At 34.0% G+C, this 20,000-nt stretch overlaps 2 protein-coding genes across 4 annotated transcripts in view; one reads left to right on the top strand and one right to left on the bottom strand.

Annotated features, from left to right (window-relative positions):
- Positions 1-3,882, bottom strand: part of ednrab (endothelin receptor type Ab) — a 12,015-nt gene extending 8,133 nt beyond the window's left edge. Inside the window, exons 1-2 of one of the 3 annotated variants that reach the window (XM_079401825.1) lie at positions 3,637-3,882; positions 1,048-1,523 (exon numbers count right to left, since the gene is read on the bottom strand). In XM_079401825.1, the coding sequence (XP_079257951.1) occupies positions 1,048-1,479 (432 nt within the window). In that variant the 5' untranslated portion in view covers positions 1,480-1,523; positions 3,637-3,882. Of the gene's footprint in view, positions 1-1,047; positions 1,550-3,636 lie in introns of all 3 variants that reach the window. The other 2 variants (XM_079401826.1, XM_079401827.1) reach the window with 2 other exon arrangements.
- A 4,945-nt stretch (positions 3,883-8,827) lies between these two features.
- calcrl2 (calcitonin receptor-like 2) overlaps positions 8,828-20,000 on the top strand; it is a 34,711-nt gene continuing 23,538 nt past the window's right edge. Inside the window, exons 1-3 of the mRNA XM_079402471.1 lie at positions 8,828-8,868; positions 15,443-15,531; positions 17,193-17,346. Coding sequence (XP_079258597.1) covers positions 15,478-15,531; positions 17,193-17,346 — 208 coding nt within the window. The 5' untranslated portion in view covers positions 8,828-8,868; positions 15,443-15,477. The remainder of the gene's footprint in view (positions 8,869-15,442; positions 15,532-17,192; positions 17,347-20,000) is intronic.

The raw sequence follows: 20,000 nt of genomic DNA, 5'->3' as shown, positions 1-20,000 counted from the left end.
ATTTATTTATTATATAAATTAAATAATTAAATTAAATTATATTAAAGATTGATTATATTGTGATTATATAATAAATATGATAATATAATAATAACACATAATAAATATTTTCTATAATTAAACAAATACATTTATTTATATGTCATTTATAATTTATAATTTATTATTATGTATAATTTATATGTAATATTTTGATATCACATATATGCATTTGTTTGTATGAAACAAAATAAAATTAGAAACAATTTATCTAAAATGAGTTTAAAAAATAAATAAAAAAATAAAAAAAATAAATCTGAAATAAAAAATAAACCTAATAGAAGTCTAAAAAGTGTATTAATATTATAATAAATATAATAAATGTTATTATAATAATAAATGCAAACGTACTAAAACTTAAACTAAAAATGAATTAACAATATTAAAAGCCAATTTTTAATTATAACTAATTATAATATAAACAATAATAATATTTAAAATATACTAATATATTATAACACTGAGACTAATTAAATAACACTGAATCATAGACCTATGAAGCTAATTATATTAACTATAGACTAATTAAAACCCAAACTCTCATTATTTACATGCTATGTCAATTATTTTTTGAGGACGAGACCAAAAGCAAGATTGAGTCAAAATTATCGCTAATAAACACACACACACACACACACACGTGATGGAGTGAGCTTGACGTCTGTGTTTGTCATCTTTGATCACAGGAATAAATTACATTTTACAATATATTCAAATAGAAAACATTTATTTTAAATAGTAAAAATATTTAATTTTTTTACTGTTATTGCTGTACTTTGGATCAAATAAATGCAGGCTTGGTGAGCAGAAGAGACTTCTTTAAAAAACATTAAAAATCTTACTGTTCAAAAACGTTTGACCGGTAGTGTACATTAACTATAGACTAATAAAACCCAAACCACCATTATTTACATGATTTGTCAATCGTTTTTTGAGGATGACACCAAAAGCAAGTTTGTGCCCAAATTATCGCACACGTGTGATGGAGTGATCTGATTGGTTGGTTACCTTATAGACGTTGATGGGTATGTCGATGGCGATGTAGATGAGGTCTCCCAGCGCCAGACTGGCGATCAGAGCGTTTGGGCCATTCCTCATGGTCTTGTTGAGGTAGATGATCCTCAGCAGCGTGGCGTTTCCCACCATCCCCACCACGAAGATGAGGCAGGACAGGACGGTGTTGACGTATTTGAACAAGCCCTCGATGTAGGTCCTCCTCAGACACGCCGGGGGCAGCGACAGCGGCCGGACACGAACCGACCCGACAGCTCTGGGGTCAGAGGTCACACGATTTGACCCCGAGGGCTGCGTCGGAGACCAGTGGCCTGAGCTGGGGTCAGCGGAGAGCTGGAAGCCATCGGATGAGTTTGATTGACAGTTTCCTCCACCAATCAGGACACAGGATACGGCAGCCATTAGCAGGATTTTGGGGGGCCGCATTGTTGATCAAAGACTCCTATTGTCAAGAGTTCAGTGGAAAGTGTCTCTACAGGATACAAACAAAGAGAAACTGTTCTGGGTTCGATACAATGCGACTTTATGGGCGGCGTCTGTGAGGCGTTCACTCAAAAATCACATTTAGAGTCATAGTTACAATGGACGTCAATGGGGCGAGACTTTAAACTTTATTAAAACTCACTCTGCTTTTGATCATTTCACCACAAGACTAGTGTGAATCTATCAATCGTCTAAGAACATATACAACCGCTACACTGCAATACGTTGATTTTTGTCTTGTTTTCTAGTATAAATGTCTATGCATTTACTTGACAAGTAAAATGACTGAAAATATTATCCAAATTTTGTTAGTTTTTGCTTAAAACAAGCAAAAATATCTACCAATGGGGTAAGAAAAATAATTTAAAGTCTATAAATTATAATAAATTATAATAATTTAAATTATAATAAATTATAATTTTAATTCAAAGATATTTTTACTTGTTTTAAGCAAAAACGAAGAAAATTTTGATAATTTCAGAAAACAAGACATACGTAATATCTTAAGTATTTTTACTTGTCAAGTAAATACATCTTAATTCCAGAATTTGTAGATATTTATACTACAAAACAAGACAAAAATACTAAGGAAGAAAATTATTTTTTGCAGTGATAGACATGACAACTTTCATTTAATATGCGAAAAATACAATAAATACAATAGATGTTTGCGTAGAGAAAAATCCAATCAGTAAAACGGCTAAATTGCTGAAAAGGAAGATTTGGCTGCTTATATAATGCACGTTGCATTTGCAAGAACTTAAAACAAAAATCATTTTGTTACCGTTCCCATTAAGATACAAAAACTTTATTCCAGTTCTGTTTAATGTTCTCAGAATGTCAAGTTGGATGTTCTTCTAACATTTTTTTAAATGTTACTATTCAACATTCAAAAGTAACATTCCTGTAATGGTTGCAAAATACTAAAACGGAATGTTTTTTTTTAAATATAAATGTCATTTTTTAATGTATTATAAAATGCAAAAACACATTTAGGCTTTTGGTGCACTTGCTCCATAGCCTTGCATTGCCTAATATTTTATCAGTGGCAGCTGATAATATAACTCAGACGATGCACAAAATATAACAGTTGGTCACACACGTCAGTGATTGTGTCCCAAACGCTTCTCTGGAAACTTAATGGAAAGCCACAAACACACTGTTCACATCAGTTCAGCCGAATCACATCAAACGAACTGATTCACTTTGAACTCCAGCTTTAGCACGAGATCTTGAAACGGAAAGTCAGTCTCTTCTAGATCTACTGAGATCTCTTAATGTCTCAGTTATTTCTCATAGACAGCAATGAGTCTAAATGGAGAATCTCAGGTCAATATAACAGTAATCTCAGGTCAATATCATTCAGACGCTATTATAGTTTTTGTTATTATTTTGAATTTGAGATTTTATTTCATGTTTTCATTTTAATTTTAGTTGAAGTTTAAGTGATTTTATTGCACGTTTTTGTAATGTTTCCTTTTTATGTATGTATAATTGGAATTACATTTTAGTTTGTTTTTTAACTAATTATATTGCATGTTTTTGTAACTTTTAATTATTTAATAATGTGTGTATATATATATATGTAGTTTTAGTTAGATTTTAGCTAAAGTTTTAGTCATTTTGCTGCATGTTTTTGTAATTTCTATTCATTTCTAAAAGAAAATTGCTTATAATTTTTTTAGTTTTTATTTATTTGTTTTAGTTTTAGTTATTTTAGTACTTTAGATAAAAATGAGAAATGTTCCCTAAGCTATTAGCTGAAATAGTTTTATAGTTAACATTCATGTAACGAAAATCGTTTTAGTTATGGTTAGAGTTTCAGAATAAAAACCTAATCTGTGCTCAAATCTCAAAAATGTCATAAATGATCTGAACTGCTATCCAAATTAATTTTATAGCTCTGTACTCTTACTGTATGTCAACTAATTGGCTCTTTTTATTGCTCTTTAGATACTCTTAACTTTATTACTTACATCTGAGACTAAGTTAAATGCTCCAAAAAGTAAAAAGCATGTGTAAAATAGTACAAAACCGTGATTTAGACAGAAAGCGAGCAGACAGACAGACGTGCTGTGACGCACACAAACACACACTGACCTTCAGAATGACGCTGATACACTCTTCTGTCTGTCTCTGTCTCTCCTCGTGGACTGAAGCTCTGTGAGCCGAAACGTGACAAAATCCAGAAGAGCAGCCGGATCCGGTCTGACGGAGAGGGTCATGCAGATCTGTGTGAGTGTGTGAGAGAGGAACAGACGAGTTATCTTTGAACACCCTCCTCTCTCTCTCTCTCTCTCTCTCTCTCTCTCTCTCTCTCTCTCTCTCTCTCTCTCTCTTATCTGTGGGACATGGCCTTCCTGACTCTGGCTCTGATTTCAGTTTTAAGACACACAGAGACCACCCTACACTCTCATCAGGACCTTATCTAATCAAACAGAATAAACACTTCTGAAGAGTATGTGGTAGTCCATTTTTTTGGACATGCACACATGATGTTTACCACGTTTTTTTTTAACCAGTCAAAAGTATGGAATCAATTGAATGCTTTAGAAAGAGTCTCTTCTGCTCACCGAGGCTGCATTTATTTGATCAAGAAATACTGTAAAATTTGTGAAATATTATTAGAATTTAAAACAGCTGTTTTCTATGTGAATATGTGTTAAAATGTAATTTATTTCTGTGATCAAAGCTGTATTTTCAGCATCATTACTCCAGTCTTCAGTGTCACATGATCTTCAGAAATCATCATAATATACTGATTTACTGCTCAACAAACATTTCTGATTATTATCAATGTTGAAAACTGCCCAATATTTTGGAAAGTGTGATGCATGTTATTTTTCAGGATTCACAGATGAATAGAAAGTTCAAAAGAACAGCATTTATTTGAAACAGAAATCTTTTGTAACATTAGAAATATCTTTACTGCCACTTTTGATCTTTAATTTATTTAGCTTTTTTTCATTTTATCCCAAAACTTTTGAATGGAAGTGTATCGTGGTTTTCAGAAACGTATTATTGTTCAACTCATTATTCAACATTGATAATAATCAGAAATGTTTGTTGAGCAGTAAATCAGTATATTATTATGATTTCTGAAGATCATGTGACACTGAAGACTGCAGTAATGATGCTGAAAATACAGCTTTGATCACAGAAATAAATTACAGTTTAACACGTTCACATAGAAAACAGCAGATTTAAATTATAATAATATTTCACATTTTTACTGTATTTTTGATCAAAGAAACGCAGCCTTGGTGAGCATTATGTTTCAAATACTCTTATCTTACTGCCACATTACTCCATTCACATCAGCCAGTGTAAAAGCTTTAGTTAGATTATTATTAACCTAGTTCTAAATCAAACGCTGATACCCGCAGTGATACTAGTGAATGGACTATAGAGACAGGTCAAAGGTCACTCAATGCCCAGAGCCAAACCACTGATAGCAATTACAGGCCTGACCTCATAAACTCTGACCTGCAGGGGGCATCAGCACACACACACACACACACACACACACACACACACACTCATGCACACTTATAACAGAGAGAATTTATTAGAGAGAATAGATTATTCTGGAATCTGCTTTATTAATGATTTTAGTATCATTGAGGTGATTTCATATGTTTTTATTCATATTCTGAATGCAGTGTATTGTTGATATTGTATGTAAAGCACGGCCAAAGCACAATTTCCAGCTAAGGCTGAGCAATAAATTATAACTAAACTAAACTAAAGTATAACTAAACTAATATTTTCATATTTTCTATTTTATAGAATTATAATGAAAGCGTTAGTATTTTTTTTATCATTTGTAAAAAAAAAAAATATATATATATATATTATATATATATATATATATTATTAATGTAGTTATTATTATTATTTAAATATGTTAATCTAAATGAAAATAAAAAATGCTGCTTTGGCAACTAGCTGAAATAAAATAAGTTTAAGGTTTTTTTTTTTTAATAATTTATTTAATTTAAAGTTTAATTAAAAATTTTATTTCAAGTAACAAACATGTTTTTTTTATTGTTTTAGTTTTAGTCTACTATAATCCTGCCATGACTTTAATAAAACAATCACACATCAAAAGACTTATAAATTGTTTTAGGTTCGTTTTAGGTTACAAACAAATTACCTTTTTCTTAATCAGACTGTGTTTGTATCTCAATTACAATCATCTGCTACTGGTAGGAAACACCAAAGAGCGGAAAATGTGTGTGTGTGTGTGTGTGTGTGTGTGTGTGTGTGTGTGTGTGTTCTCATATGGTTAACAACACACGTCACATGACCAGAACAGATGCCCAATATGATGCCAGCATGAAGCTTTGAGGGTCTCTGAACGGAAATAACATGAACAACATATTAAACCAACAAAGACTCAGTTTTACACAAACTTTCAGTGTTCAACATCTATCATAAAACCAGCCGCAATTGATCTCCCAGAATTATTGCCATTTTTATACTTTATAAAGTGCCTTTGTGTCTTTAATTTAGTGTTTGCATTAATGCTGTGACAGCTTCATATACTGTACCTGATGCTAGATGATGAACAAACATCTGAATGACTGAAGGTGAATCAGCAGAAGTTCTGCATTAGCACAGTTTATTGTGTTATATCTCTAACCGTGTGAATAAAGCAGCTTTGATCTGAAGTCTGAGAGGAACAGAATAATCAAACCACAAACACGCTAAACGACACCAAACGCTCTGAAGTCACAAACCAATAAAGATTTTCCATATAAACTGTAGTCACTCCGCGCTCACAGAGATATTGAGGTTGTTTACTGCCCGAGGAAATTCACAGATATTATAGATTGATATTTATTAAATCTGAAGTGTGTTAAACGTTTGAAAACTTGGGTGGCTTTACAGAACAAAGTGTGTGTGTGTGTGTGTGTGTGTGTGTGTGTGTGTGTGCTTCATATCATTCAATCTGTTTCGTGTTCATCTGCTTCTCCCATTTGCTCTTTCTGCATTGACTATCAAGACAATCAGATACAACAGTCATTTCTCCAATACTGATAAACTGAACATCCACTTCAGTGCTATGAGAGACCGGATGCTTTCAACTGGATTCTGACTAGATTCATGTTAAGGACATAAATCTGTCATAAATAAGACAATGATCCTATTTGTTCTCAAATTATGTCTGTGATCCATTCAAGCGACAAATTAGGTATTAAAGTGTTGAACATTTTTTTGTTGTCCCACATTATCAAATATGATTGAGAATGTGGGACAGTATGCTTTGGGTAATCTGGGACAGTCTTCAAATGGGGGAAATATGCATTTAGGGACTTTATAAGTCTAATGACAAGGGCTATTGGTGATATTGTGTTTGGCATGCATAAAGTTTTTTAGGCCTAATACATATGTCCCAGATTACAAATTGACCTGTCCCAGATTATCAAATTCAGGCAGAATTTGTTTTTTTATTTTTTTGGCACAAAAACACTAATAGGTGTGGCATGTCTCCTCTGGGCATTATATCTACATTCTTTCTTCTGGTGTGACTAGAAAACATCTTATTTTGATCTAATGTGTTAGATAGACATCAAAATAAAATTGCAAAAAATGCCCCAGATGACCCGAATTCACCCTATTTATCTAAATCAAATCTGAACAAAGAAAAGAGAGGTTTAGAGCCAGTAAAAAGATTCGGACCGCATTCGCAAGCGAAAACTTCGGATCGTGAATCTTTTGATTCAGATCGTGTGTGGTGAATATGGTTGCCATGTAGCCTAACTATGTTTCTCTCTCTCTTTTTGTTTTGTAGTAGTAGTAGTGGTCCAGTAGTGGTCCAGTGGTAGTCTAGTAAAACCATGGTTAATTTTCATGTTGCCAGGTTAACAGAAATAAATAAATACACCTTAAGAGGACACATAGGATGAATATAGAGATAGGCTACAGTTTTGACTGCTTTTGGATTGACAGAACTTTGGATCCTTTCCATCTAGATCAACTTTGAATAAAGACAAGAGAGATTTTAGAGCCAGATCTACTCAAAATCAATCTAGTCGTTCATCACTAAATGCAGTGTTATAATGTTTTAGCTGTAGACCTCTGTAGTGTTTCTTTAAGGCGAGACATTGCATAGGGTAAACTAATTAACTAATAGATATCACCACCCTTACACAGTTGATTGATTAAATTAAGAATTACAAACGTTTTTTGTATTAAATGTTTTTTGAAATGCTATGTTGAAATATGCAAATGAGGTGTTATCTAATTTGCATACATTTCTACAACAAAAATCTCAACATTGGATGAAACCAGGTTCTAACTTCTTGTTTAATTTTGTTGACATATTAGACTCAAAGGTTTTTACAGAGGGGATTTTGGATCACACCAGAAAACAAAAATATATATTTTTTGCATTAAAATGTGTAAAGTACTATAGTAATTTATAGTAAATACTGGCGTTTTTGAACCATACTATAGTAAAGTACTTGAATTAATTTGTTGTGATAATTCTATAGTTGCTGTGGTAATATAACCACTATAATAATATAAACAAATGACTTTACCCAATACTGTACTACGTTTTCTACAACTATAGGGTATATTATACTACAATACACTGCAGTTTACTGTAGTAAAAACTAAGGTGTATTTATTGCAGTTTATCAGTTCACTGTAGTTAATACTACAGTATGCTGTAGCATTCATTAACATACTATAATATATACCAAAAACACTTTTGGCAAATTATAGCCTACAAACCCCTCAGGAAAAACCTTCAGAAGATAGATGTATGTTTGGTGTATGTAAGTGCTGCTGAAGTGGAGGTTTTTGGCTCAGTGCTGGAGAAAACAGCCAACAGATATGTATTGCAATAGAAATCTACAGACAGAAATAGATAAAGTGGTATAAAAGAAACAGGTGTATTTTGAATGTTTTCTTCCCATTAGTGTGAAAAAATACTAAATTGACAGGTGCATGAAAAACAGTGTTTTTGCCTGCAGTATCTCGCCTTTAAAAAAAAGTGACCCTGTGGGGATTAGTGGATTTCTGCTTGTATTTATGATTATTTGGGTATTTTGAGTGTAACATCACCACCAATAGCCGCGTTTTGACAGCAGGTGGCGTCACGCGCTACTGAAAACATACTTAAATACTCCTTTAATTTGTTTCAAACAATTCATTGAAGTGTAATAAATGAAATCCCTGATATTGATAATTATGCAAATGTAATATAATAATGGCAGATGATTGATGTAGCGCTGTATCAGGGGTGGAGACGCGTCGCCTGTAGTCTCCTGAGAGCCGCAGATCTTCAGACGCTCGTGAGGACCAAACACACTCAGAACGGTACGGAACTTCACTGCTTTCATTATTTCTCATTTATCATGTCGTTTTCTTTCAATGCAGTCTTTCATGGTGTTGTTTCATAAACGTAGCAACTGTGAAATGAGTGCTTGTCAGATCTCTGTCTGTGTTAAACTCGGCGAAAAACTAATAATGATTTAATAACGTGTTGAATGTATTTGGTATTTTGGTACAGAACGATATTCAATAGTTTTAACATTAATATTAGATGCTTAGATGAGTTTCAGCAAAAACTTACCATGGCAGGACCCTTTAAATATCATATAGTAATCATTTTAAAATGTCTTAAAAGTGTAAAAGTGAACTTATGGTAATGACAAAGAATTTAATATCGATTTGAAAGCATTTGTTAATTACTGCAGAAGTATATTCAGCGGTTTTTACATTGCAAGTTACAAATTAGGCTACTAATATAATATGCTTATGTACAAAGAGAGATTGCATAGTTAAATAAATGGTTATTTTAATATTAATCTGCTTTTATTTCTTTAGTTGGAGATTCCACAAAAAATTACCATGGGGTTTTGGACATGTACCATGTAGGATCATTTAAATATCATTGTATATGAATATGGTAATCAATCAGTATCATGGTATTGCAATGTTAATGTGCTATGGTGCAATCCACAGTACTTATAACAAAGGACTTATATTTCAAATGCAGATTCGGAGGCTCTTTCTCTCTATCAAAAATGCAATGAATATTGTGACAAATACAGAATGCATTCAACAAAATAAATGTACGTCTGTAAATGGTGACATGCTGCTGTTATGCGACTGTTATTGTTTTGTGGTCAGTCTGGCTGTGTTGAAGACCGTGTAGTGAACCTCTCAGCCATGTCCACTTTCAAGGGCACTAAAGAGGCGTCACAAGTGTCGGAGGGCACAGTGCCCACCCTGTGCTGCTGGGACATGTTGCCCTGCCAGGCAGCTGTTTGGTGTATTAATAGGGTCTGTTAGTTTTACACCATAGCTTTCACAACCTCGAAAGAGCTGAACTCAAATTGTGAGTTTACTTTGTGGCTTTAATCTAACAAACTAGATTTCTGAAGACGTGCAACTCCATCACAATGCAATGTGGTTGCCAAGGTGTTCTTTGTTTAATTCTAGTCGTTAGAAGAATAGAATGTACCATTTTATCTTAACAATGTGTGCAGTGTGCAGGCTAGATAGGATGCATTTTAAGGCATCACATGCATGTTTGTGATTATGGTGCCTTGTTTTGGCCAAATTTGGAGAGAAATGTTGATTATAAATTTTAATAATAATTTAATACTAGTTTATAGAATTATGATTATAAATAGAATTTGGTCCAGAAATGGAAGAAAGGTAAAAATATTGGTGGAAAATAGTTCAGTCTAATTAAATATGGACTGTTGATTGCAATACTTTTGTTTTAATTTATTCATTAATTATTTTAGTTTTATATTTTTATTATTGTTAGACTGTTGTGTTATTCTGATGTCTATTGGAATCATTTGTTCACATGAATCGCATCAGCTTCACTTATGAGGTCACTAATGAGGTTTGATTTGAGTTAGAATGCAGCTCATGTAGGGAGCTCACTAGGGCTTGGACCAGAACCTCAGTCTGGTTTAGATGCTGATTCATGCTGTATTTTGAGTGTTCCAGATGTGTTTCCTTGGCTGCTGGTCTCCATATAGGGAATCATATCTATGCGTATATCATATAGAAATTTGATTCAGATTCGAAAATCAATTTGAATCGAATCTAGAGACTCTAAATGATTCCCCACACTACTACCAATCACTCAGAATACCCTGACAATGCCATACCATCCAGAACACCCTGACAACGCCATACCATCCAGAACACCCTGACAACGCCCTAGCAACTACTCAGAACACCCTAACAATGCCCTAACAACCAGAACACCCTGACAATGCCATACCATCCAGAACACCCTGTCAACGCCGTACCATCCAGAACACCCTGACAACGCCCTAGCAACCACTCAGAACACCCTAACAATGCCCTAACAACCAGAACACCCTGACAACGCCGTACCATCCAGAACACCCTAACAATGCCCTAGCAACCACGCAGAACACCGTAACAATGCCCTACCAATCAGAAAACACTGACAACGCCCTAACAACCACTCAGAACACCCTAACAACGCCCTACCAATCAGAACACACTGACAACGCCCTAGCAACCACTCAGAACACTCTTACAACGCCCTACCAATCAGAACACACTGACAACGCCGTACCATCCAGAACACCCTGAAAACTCCCTAGCAATCACTCAGAACACCCTAACAACGAACTACCAATCAGAACACCCTGACAACACCCTTACAACCACATACAACGCCCTACCAACCACTCAGAACACCCTGACAACACTCTAACAACCACTCAGAACACTGACAACGCCCTAACAAACACTCAGAACACCCTGACAACACTCTAACAACCACTCAGAACACTGACAACGCCCTAACAACCACTCAGAACACCCTGACAACACTCTAACAACCACTCAGAACACTGACAACGCCCTAACAACCACTCAGAACACCCTGACAACACCCTAAGAACCACTCAGAGCACCCTGACAACTCATAGCAAACCACCAGCAGTGACAGTGAGTTTTGCACAGAAAAATAGCACTCACATTTTGTATTGAATTTGTACAAATCTGGTTTGTTTTACGTAGAAATAGTTTAAATATTTTATATGTCAGGTAATGAAGGACTGTGTGTGTGTGAGTGCATTTGGTCTCTTTCTCTCAGTGGTCTGGTTGTAGTTTACTGGCTCTCCTCCAGTCATACACTGTTATTTTTGGACTCAGCAATGGGAAAATAAGAAAGCGTATAATCTTTTGACTAAGGGGACGTCTCACACACACACACACACACACACACACACACACACACACACACACACACACACACACACACACACACACACACACACACAGGTGTTTGACTGTAGATGATGTGCATGTGTTTCTCTTCAGCTCTGTAATCTATCAGTTATTTGTGTAATTAGTGTGAATGTAAAATGTTCAGGATTGCATTTGATGAGGTTTTGGCGTTGATTCGGCTGTAAAACCTCAACATCATGTTCCTGTTTTCTGGAATCTCCTCTGGATTCGGAGCGGTCGGCGCTCGTCGGACACTGAGGTGTTTGGAGGTGTTTAGTCGGTTTCGTCTCTTTTGTGCAGGTGCAACAATGGCTTATTTTTGTCGTCATGTTACGGGGCAGGACGGAAACTCACATACAGCACAGGAAGTCAGGCCTCTCTTCTCTTTCTGCTTCCTGTTGCTCCTCAGAACAGAAATAACTTTCTCCATGAGGAACCAGAAGCTTTTAACTTAAAATCTTCATTCAAACACGGTCAGGCTATAAAAATGCACAGATATGAAATAAATTATTTTAATATTTTAAACGCTGAATATTTATTTAAATATATTTAATATTGAAATATTACTATTTTAATATTTACTTTTTTAATATTTAAATATAAACATCATGCTAATGATTCCAAACTCTATTAGCTTGCACATCTTGTACTATTATTTAATAAAATAATAGTTAATTTTGAATATTAGCGTTTATTGAATGAAATTTTATATTAAACATTCATGCATTTTATTTTATTTTATTGCTGTATTTATAAAATCAATTAGCATAATGTTATATTACAGTGATTTTATTTACTTATTTATTTAAATTTAGATTTTTTTAACTATATTATTTATATTAATATTATTTAAATCTTACACAAAATATAATGCTATAATTCCAAACCATTAGCTTGTATAAAATAATTGTTTATTTTGAATATTATTGTTTTATATAATTTTGTATTAAACAGTTATGCATTTTTTCATATTGCTGAATTATAAAAGCAATTGACCATATGCACGGAGCGCTATCTAGAAGATAAGCCAGCTCGTAATCTTCCGGTGAAGCTCATTTTATATGTGCTATATCCAGGTAAAGACTCTCACAGAAACCTCTCCTGCCTCATTCTGATCAGAAACTGAGAAACAAAATAACTGCAACACCATAAATAATGATAGCGGAATTATCATACTGTTTTATGTTATTAAAGAACATATACATTTATATGTAGAGTCTGGTAGCCTAATCCCAGAAAACTATACTCATGCAACTGTACATTTAATGCTGACAAATAAATGGTCAATTGGCTAGTGATTTAATTAATTAATTTAAATATTGCTAATTAGGTGCATGCGTGTATATATATATATATATGTATATATTCAACAAAACATTAGGCTAGTGATTCTAAACACCTGCACATTTTGTAGTATTATTTAATAAAGTAGTTGTTTATGTATTTTATCATATTGCTCCCCGTTTGTGATGATATCATGTGTTACAGTGATTTTACCGCGGTATGGTTCGTGTCATGCCTGTGATGCTGAAATAACACTCATCCTCTGGTGGTTTGCGGCGGTAATTAAAGATTCTGGGATGTTCGTCCAGTGGATGTTTCTCATGATGGTGACCTTTGACCTGAAACTCATGGGAAAGCCTGGCTGTGTAATGTTCACAAACACTGGTTTCTCCCCTCGAGACGCTGCAGAGAGCGAACCGACAGGAAACCAAACGCTTCTCAGAGCTCAAATAACACAGACAGTAAGCAGCTAACTAACTACTCACTGCTCGTTCTGTCCTGCGGTTTGAGTAGTTTAGTTTGCCCCACAGTTATTACAGAAAGCTGCTGATAATAATCCACTCCACGTGTTTCATATCTTTCATCGCAAACACACTCAGACAGGAGAAAGAGTGACGTGATTGTTGTTATGAGCAACTGAGAATAGTTTAGTCTGACGAGTTAAAGATATGAAGCTGTTTTATACAGATTTTGTCAAGATTTTAGAGGAATCTATTGTTAAACCATTGCTGCACACTGAGGTGTGTTTAATTTAAATTGCTCTTATATAAAATATCATAAGGGATGTTATTTATGAAATAGTAATGTTTGTTTTAATAATAATCTGTAATAATTAATAATAGTATATAATAATTTGTTGTTCTACATACATTTTTAATTTTAAATATACATTTTGTTAAATAAATATTGTGTGTGTGCATCTATAAATAATATTAATAATAATATTAGTTATTATATAAAACTAGTTGTCATATATAGAATGATACATGTAATTAGTATTATTAATATTAAATCTAGTAATATACACAAAAGATTTCATACATTTTATTTATTGAAGAAAATAATTAAATTAATAATAATAATATATAATAACTTGTTATATAGTACATATTTAATGCTACATACAATTAATATTAGATCTATAAATATACAAAATATACAAAAAGATTTATAATTCATATAAACATTTTGTTTATTACAGAAACATACATTTTTTTAAATTATATTTTATTTATTAATAATTTGTTATTTTATATGCGTGTGTGTGTGCTAAATGTATTTAGTACAATTAATGTACACAAAATATACATATTGTATATGATTCATATATACTTATTTTTTACAGAATTATATACATTTTAGTAAATAATGTATGTTTTATTTGTAATTAGTTTTTTACAATAACATGTTTTAAGATAATAACAACACTAATTATAATATTATTTACTATATAATAGTCATTATATCCTCAGTTATGTATTATATATTTAATGGTACATGTATTTGATATAATTAGTATTAGATCTATTACAGTTTTTGTCACACAATTTCTGAAATCTGACACTCAAACAGCAGAAGCACACACCAAATCTACAAAACCATACACTAATTCTCAACCTTTGAAATTTCATAAACACATAATTCTGTATGTAACACAAAAAATCTATCAGGAATTAATATTATGGCAAAGGTGTTTGCAAATGTTTGTGATATTTTGAACGCAGTGCTTCATTTTGCAAGAGATGTGAGGCATTTTGTGTGCAATTCTTGGATTTGTGTGTAAAGTTTTGAAAATGAGCATTTGAAAGCAAAAACTGTAATATGCATGAAACTTTAGACTTAAAGGGATCATTTACTCATCCTCAAGTAGATCCAAACCTGCATGAATGTCTTTGTTCTGAACACAAAGGAAGATATTTTGAAGAAAGTTTGTAATCAGGCTGTTTTGGGGCACCATTGACTCCCATAGTAGGAAAAAAAATACTATGGAAGTCAATGGTGCCCCAGAACTGCTCTGTTTGCCACATTCTTCAGAATATCTTCCTTTGTGTTCAGCAGAACAAACACATTCAGACAGGTTTGGAACTACTTGATGGTGAGTAAATGATGACAGAATTTTCATTTTTGGGTGAACTATCCCTTTAAAGCCCCGAATGGTGTTGTTTTGTGAAGAGTTGATCATGAATGTGTTGGTCAGCTCCTGAGGTCTGGTGAGGAGCAGGTTTAATGTGGAAGCGCGTGTTTAATGGAGTGTGGTCACAGCAACATCCTTTCCCCGAGTAAACAAGTGTGTTCTCGTGAACGTCTCACACTAATGTCACTGATCCTGCACTGAAGCACAAATGTTAAGATGCAGATGTTTGTGTTTGTGCTGCAGACACAGATGCTCTCTAGCGCCACCTTCAGATCATCATGACACCAAACCCCTCAGTCCTGCTGCTGCTCACTACACTGCTGGACGCTCACGTGAGTCTCAGCAAATATCATATTATTATTTATCAAACAATAAGCTGTTTAAATGTAGATTTATTAATTATGAGTTATGTTGTACATATTTAAGACTATATGTGACCCTGGAGCACAAAACCAGTCTCTGGGGTATATTTGTAGCAATAGCCAAAAAAACATTGTATGGGTCAAAATTATACATTTTTCTTTTATGCCAAAAATCATTAGGATATTAAGTAAAGATCATGTTCCATGAAGATATTTTGTAAATGTCCTACTGTAAATATATCAAAACTTCATTTTTGATTAGTAATATGCATTGCTAAGAACTTCATTTGAACAACTTTAAAGGTGATTTTCTCAATATTTAGATTTTTTTGCTCCCTCAGATTCCAGATTTTCAAATAGTTGTATCTCAGCCAAATATTGTCCTATCATAACAAACCATACATCAATGGAAAGATTATTTATTCAGATTTCAGATGATGAATACATCTCAATTTCACAAAATTGACACTTATGACTGGTTTTGTGGTCCATGGTCACATATGTATTTGTATATTTAATAATATTCAAATTTTTTCTATGATGTCATTTTAAAATGCCCCTATTATGGGTAATGAAAGGTTCATATTTTGGTTTTGGGAGTCCCCAACAACAGGTTGACATGCATGCAAGGTCAAAAAACACTTTCATTGTCTTATAATATGCATTTATTTTTTCCTTATTTGCTCAATGACTCCCAAACGATTCGCTCATCGATTAATTTTTCCAAACCCCTCCTTTGCGTGACGCTAATCTGCGGTGATTGGTCGATTGGTCTCATTTTCATTTCATGTAATGCCTGATAAAGCAGTGTTTGTGAGGCAGTGCTGCTTTGTGTACAGCGTTACCGGGGAAACAGCTAATTTGTTTCTGCTCTAAAAGCGACACCTAGTGGCAAAAAATGAATTTGCATTTTCATTCAGACCAACATGAAAAGACCAACAAGTGGGCGGCAATATGTTAATGTTTCATGTTGAAGTCAACATGGCTTTGGATTAGTTTTAAAAACAACTCGTTTCAATGATTCAGAGTCAACTCTTTCTTTTGGGAGACAATAACTTTATACACAGTGCACTTTCAGATTTAAAACTGTGCAGGATGTTTTCATTCACTTAGAGCTGTGTTACACACTGCATGAAAGCTCATTTTCAAAAATCCATTAGAGGCACTTTAAGTTACACTTATTATTATAAAAAATAAAATCCATTTATGTTATGCAAGGCAAAAGGCATTTCCAGCACGAAACGACCGCTGCTGACGCGAAACACCACATTAAAGACTTTATAAAATGTATATAAACCTTTATTTCCTGGAAAGAGTGTTTCTCTGTATTCTCTGTGATTTCTGTATTTCTCTGTAACTCAGCAGCTGGTTGTTTCGTCGGAGACAAGCTCAACCCAGTGGTTAGGTAGAAAGAAATAACCCAGCATTAAAAATGTGCCAGCGCCTGGGTAAAAATATTATATGACCCAACAGGCTGAACCCAGCATTTGGGTAAAAAAGTAAAAATAAATAACCCAGCATTTTAAGTGTAATGATAAAAGCACTCAACAGTATTGAATCAGTTCATGTGTGCTGGTGTTAGTGAGTGAGCTCTGATTGTGAAGTGTGCTGTTTTCTGTGTAATGTCGCAGCTGTGTCGCGGTGAAGACGTGTTCGTGGCGGCGGAGCAGGTGAGCGATATCCCAGAATCCTCTGCTGACCTGAGCGTGACTAGAGAGCAGATCCTCTCGGCTCAGTTTGAGTGTTACCTAAAGATCATGTACGATCCGCCGCGCAGAGACCCGGGTGAGACACACAAATACAGAGCAATAGCGATCATTAAAACATTACATTAATACTTGTGAATACATGATACAAGGATTCTGTAGGCTTTCTTAAGAAGCAGAATTGCATAACATATTAAGACTTCTTTTCAGTGAATATATTTATTATATTAGCCTAATATATTATTCATTTTTGGCCCCTCAGCATCTTTGTTAAATATATGTTTAAAACAAGATCACACTATCTGTGGTGTTATTGTTAACAAAAACTATTAAAAATAGTCGTCATTAATTTAAATAAAGCTGAAAGAAAATGCGATATAAATAAAAAAATATAATAAAATAATATAATAAAAAAACACATGAACATTAGAAACACTGCCTTGGCAAAAAACTGAACTAAAATAAGATTATTATTTTGTAATTTATTTACTAAAACTTAAACTAAAATTAAAAATGAAATTAAAATATAAAAATAAAAGCTAATTTAAAATATTAAAAAAATTTTGAGCAAGTTTTTGTCATTTTTATTTTTGTTTTTGTTAAATGTCTGAATAGCTTTTATTTTTTATTGCAGTTAAACTAAATGAAAATGAGAAATGTTGCCTTGTCGACTAATTGAAGAAAAATTTTTAAGGATTTATTTTATTTTATTTTATTTTATATTTCAGTTAAAGATTGTTTTATTTTAATTAATTAAAATATTTTTTGTAAAGTTTAGTTTAATTATAAAAACCCTAAACTACAAACCGATTCCAAAAAAGTGGGGACACTGTACAAATTACGAATAAAAAAGGAATGCAATAATTTACAAAACTTATATTTTATTCACAATAGAATATAGATAACATATCAAATGTTGAAAGTGAGACATTTTGAAATGTCATGCCAAATATTGGCTCATTTTGGATTTCATGAGAGCTACACATTCCAAAAAAGTTGGGACAGGTAGCAATAAGAGGCCGGAAAAGTTAAATGTACATATAAGGAACAGCTGGAGAACCAATTTGCAACTTATTAGGTCAATTGGCAACATGATTGGGTATAAAAAGAGCCTCTCAGAGTGGCAGTGTCTCTCAGAAGTCAAGATGGCAAGAGGATCACCAATTCCCCCAATGCTGCGGCGAAAAATAGTGGAGCAATATCAGAAAGGAGTTTCTCAGAGAAAAATTGCAAAGAGTTTGAAGTTATCATCATCTACAGTGCATAATATCATCCAAAGATTCAGAGAATCTGGAAAAATCTCTGTGCGTAAGGGTCAAGGCCGGAAAACCATACTGGATGCCCGTGATCTTCGGGCCCTTAGACGGCACTGCATCACATACAGGAATGCTACTGTAATGGAAATCACAACATGGGCTCAGGAATACTTCCAGAAAACATTGTCGGTGAACACAATCCACCGTGCCATTCGCCGTTGCCAGCTAAAACTCTATAGGTCAAAAAAGAAGCCATATCTAAACATGATCCAGAAGCGCAGGCGTTTTCTCTGGGCCAAGGCTTATTTAAAATGGACTGTGGCAAAGTGGAAAACTGTTCTGTGGTCAGACGAATCAAAATTTGAAGTTCTTTTTGGAAAATTGGGACGCCATGTCATCCGGACTAAAGAGGACAAGACAACCTAAGTTGTTATCAGCGCTCAGTTCAGAAGCCTGCATCTCTGATGGTATGGGGTTGCATGAGTGCGTGCGGCATGGGCAGCTTACACATCTGGAAAGGCACCATCAATGCTGAAAGGTATATCCAAGTTCTAGAACAACATATGCTCCCATCCAGACGTTGTCTCTTTCAGGGAAGACCTTGCATTTTCCAACATGACAATGCCAGACCACATACTGCATCAATTACAACATCATGGCTGCGTAGAAGGAGGATCCGGGTACTGAAATGGCCAGCCTGCAGTCCAGATCTTTCACCCATAGAAAACATTTGACGCATCATAAAGAGGAAGATGCGACAAAGAAGACCTAAGACAGTTGAGCAACTAGAAGCCTGTATTATACAAGAATAGGACAACATTCCTAATCCTAAACTTGAGCAACTTGTCTCCTCAGTCCCCAGACGTTTGCAGACTGTTATAAAAAGAAGAGGGGATGCCACACAGTGGTAAACATGGCCTTGTCCCAACTTTTTTGAGATGTGTTGATGCCATGAAATTTAAAATAAACTTATTTTTCCTTTAAAATTATAAATTTTCTCAGTTTAAACATTTGATATGTCATCTATGTTGTATTCTGAATAGAATATTGAAATTTGAAACTTCCACATCATTGCATTCTTTTTTTATTCACAATTTGTACAGTGTCCCAACTTTTTTGGAATCGGGTTTGTACGTAGCAAAGCAGCTTCATCAATAAAGACTTAAAGATTTTCTTCCATTAATATTGATATCTAGCTGTAATGTAATTGTTTCCTGTGTTTGTCTCCGGTGGGAATGATAATGGATTCACATCATGATCATTCAGTCTTTTATGAAGGGACTTGGAGGAAGCTGATAATGGTTTAATGAGCATACAGTAATAATTAGTGTGTAATTATGTAACCGTAATCTAATCGTCTCTTTATGGCTGGTGTGGAGATAAAACTCCCAGAATCCACTGCAGCGTGGCTGTTCTCTCTTCTGAAAGACAGGAAGTGATCTGTAGCGTCAGAGTTTGTTTCCTGTGATTGTACACT

The sequence above is a fragment of the Barbus barbus genome (assembly GCF_936440315.1).
Source record: "Barbus barbus genome assembly, chromosome: 41".
Taxonomy (NCBI): Eukaryota; Metazoa; Chordata; class Actinopteri; order Cypriniformes; family Cyprinidae; genus Barbus; species Barbus barbus.
Note: the sequence above shows the minus strand (reverse complement) of the source record. Positions and strands in the feature narration are given on the sequence as shown.